This window comes from Hakea prostrata, chromosome 4 (genome assembly GCF_041222555.1).
Source record: "Hakea prostrata isolate BN-2017 chromosome 4, UWA_Hpros_2, whole genome shotgun sequence".
Lineage (NCBI taxonomy): Eukaryota > Viridiplantae > Streptophyta > Magnoliopsida > Proteales > Proteaceae > Hakea > Hakea prostrata.
Window position 1 is genome coordinate 42,137,985 of NC_142603.1, and position 2,731 is coordinate 42,140,715.

Sequence of the window (2,731 nt, forward strand, 5' to 3'; positions counted from 1 at the left end):
GATCCCGAAGCACTTCATGCCTCCTTAACTTACCATCTTCATCAATTGTAACCAAAGACTTGGCACAAAGAACTTTAAGTCTTGCTTGAGGGTAAAAGTCACAGCCTTCCCATATATGACACACAATATATTTTTTTCCAACCAATATCAAGAAACACTTGTTGCTTTGTATCTCCTAGTCCATCACAACTTATTTTTAAGCCATCCATAACATCATTATTGGGAATCTTTTGTAATTTCTTTAACATACTTTCCCATACTGGTCTCTTTTATTGAGAATAAAGATGAACCTATAACTTTAAGAGCTAAGGGAAGTCCTCCGGTAATTTTTCCATTGCTTTTGAGAGATCTAAATAGTCTTCTTGACGTCGATCCCTCTTGAAGGTGTAACTGCTAAAGAGCTCAAGAAAGTGGTCAAAATTCATTACATGAGGCTCATAAATCCTAGCTTTTTGAGAAGTTAAAATATCCTTATCCCTACTGGTGATAATGATCTTAATACATAAACCAAATAATTCCCCATCTCCAATTAAAGCCTCTGGTTGAATATCTTGATCCATGTCATCAAGACCAACAAGAACTTTCTTTGTGCATAATCTTTTTTCTATCACTTTTATTCCAGTATCTACATCAATAATATTTGGACTTCTGCTTTTCAAGATATTAGTGAGAAGTTTGTTCTGTAGATGTTGGACCCCAAATTTTTTAGCATCCTCTTGAACATTTTCAATAAATGCATATTCTTCAAATTCATTGAGGATTGTATTGCAAACTGCCCTTGCAATTGTTGTGCTCCCAATACCACCAAATCCATGGATCCCAACAATTTTTATGGCCTCACATTTAATATATAATAATTCCACCATTTCTTTTATATGAGATTAAATTCCAACTAGCTTGTTAGAAACATGCAAGAGCCTCCTGTTCAATGTACTAGAAACTATTTTAACGATTTCTTTAACTAACTCCACTTTATGCTTGTATATTTCAAACAAGAAAATGGCAAATACAAAGTGTGATGAATAACGTACATAAAGAAAAGAACAAAAAGAGATGTTCAATATGGAAGACATATACAAAGCAAATTATGTGAACAAATGTATATTATGTGTTTTATTATGTGCCTTTATTTTTGGTATTATTTCTTCATCATCAAAATCTTTCACAAAGAGCAAATAGGGTGAAAAAAAATAATAAACAATATTTTTAGCTGTTAAGCTAACAAAATTTTCTTAGGTACCCCTAATCTTCAGTTATTCTTCATTGATCCAACCGTTACCTTTTTTAATCTAGAGGAACTTTATTAGGTATTTATAGTGGAGGAATGTATACAACATTACAATGTAAAACAAAATGAAAGTCTAGCACTCAAAAGCCCTCCTTGAAATGCCACCCGTCGAAGTTTCCTATCTCTTTTAGAACCTCTCGCCACTTTTGTATTGTTGCCTTGTCAAAGTGCTTTAGGTTCTCCTCATCAAAGGCCTTTGCATATTCCTCGGTCTGGTTTCTAATACCCCCAGGTTCAATTTTGTAGAAAATCGGCAATTCAATCTGGTTCCTTGTTCTTATGCATTCAAAGATCACCTTAAGCTCATTGAGGCACCATTTGCTAGATCCATAGTTCATTGAGAGAATGGGGATGGAGATTTTTGATTTCTAGATAGCATCTTGTAGATTAGGAGCAATCTCTTCTCCCTTGGTTAGTTCTTCATCATCCCTAGAAGTTTGAATCCCAGCCCCAACTAAAGCATGGTAGAGGTGATCGGCAAAACTGGTGCAAACGTCTTTGCCATGAAAGCTCAAGAACACTTCGTCACTTGAACTTGAAGAAGAGACCCATTGGCAAGCTGTAGCCATTGTATGAAATTGATTGCTTGATCTTTTCAAATGTTATCTAAAAGGAGACGAGCTAAGCTTAATGATCTTATGTTGTCTTGAAAGTATTGTGAGTAAACACTCCGGAATTAAAGAACAAAAAAGCTGGTATAAAATACAGTCGTCAAGTAAAGATCCGATAAGAGTATAAGACTACAAGAATGTATTTGTTTTCGCCTAGGGCAATGACATGAAATAAAGCTTACGCAAATCAATATTAGATGGACAGAAGCAATAAATGATTCACGCCCACAGATGGGAAATTGTGTCGCAGTTTAATTGTTTCTAACGCATAGAAAATACCAACTCAAATTAAAGAGTTCACTAAGTTGCAGAATTAGAGTTTTAAGTCCAAGGAGCTACAATTTGGAATGTTGCAAGAGATGCCTACCTAAATAAGCCAATGTATAGCTAACCTTCGGTCATTGAGAAGACCAAAAAGCTTCCCACCATATATCTCAAAGAAACTCACAAACAACTGGAAACCTTGATTGTGGAAAGCACCGTGCATTGATCTCAAAATATCCCGCAATGCTTTAATTGGCAGAGGTTGCATTGTACAATTTTTTCCACTCCCCAGATTTGAAACAACCATCAACTTAAATTATTGTTCTATTATGCCAAAATCAGCAATTTATACTAGCGAAGGAAGTAGGATGTCTCAACCACCAAAGGAAAACCAAAAAAAAGTGTAGATTGTTAGATTTACTCACTTGAGTAATATCTACATCACTACAAGAAGCAGGGGCTTTTGCCATGGGAAATATCATGGCAAAAGCCTTAAAAATGTAGCAAATACTTTGACCCGACGGTGAAATTCCGTCGGTTAGAAAGCCATCGTAAAGTTTTGCCACGG

General features: G+C 35.4%; 1 protein-coding gene across 1 annotated transcript; it reads right to left on the minus strand.

Moving 5' to 3' along the window:
- Positions 1 to 305: 305 nt before the first annotated feature.
- Positions 306 to 866, minus strand: LOC149018939 (disease resistance protein RUN1-like). The gene has a single exon (XM_089154018.1). The coding sequence runs from the start codon at positions 864 to 866 to the stop codon at positions 306 to 308; it is 561 nt and encodes a 186-aa protein (XP_089010144.1).
- Positions 867 to 2,731: the final 1,865 nt, after the last annotated feature.

Coding starts and splice junctions, on each gene's coding strand:
- LOC149018939 (XM_089154018.1), bottom strand. CDS start 866: ATGGTGGAATTATTATATATTAAATGTGAGGCCATAAAAATTGTTGGG.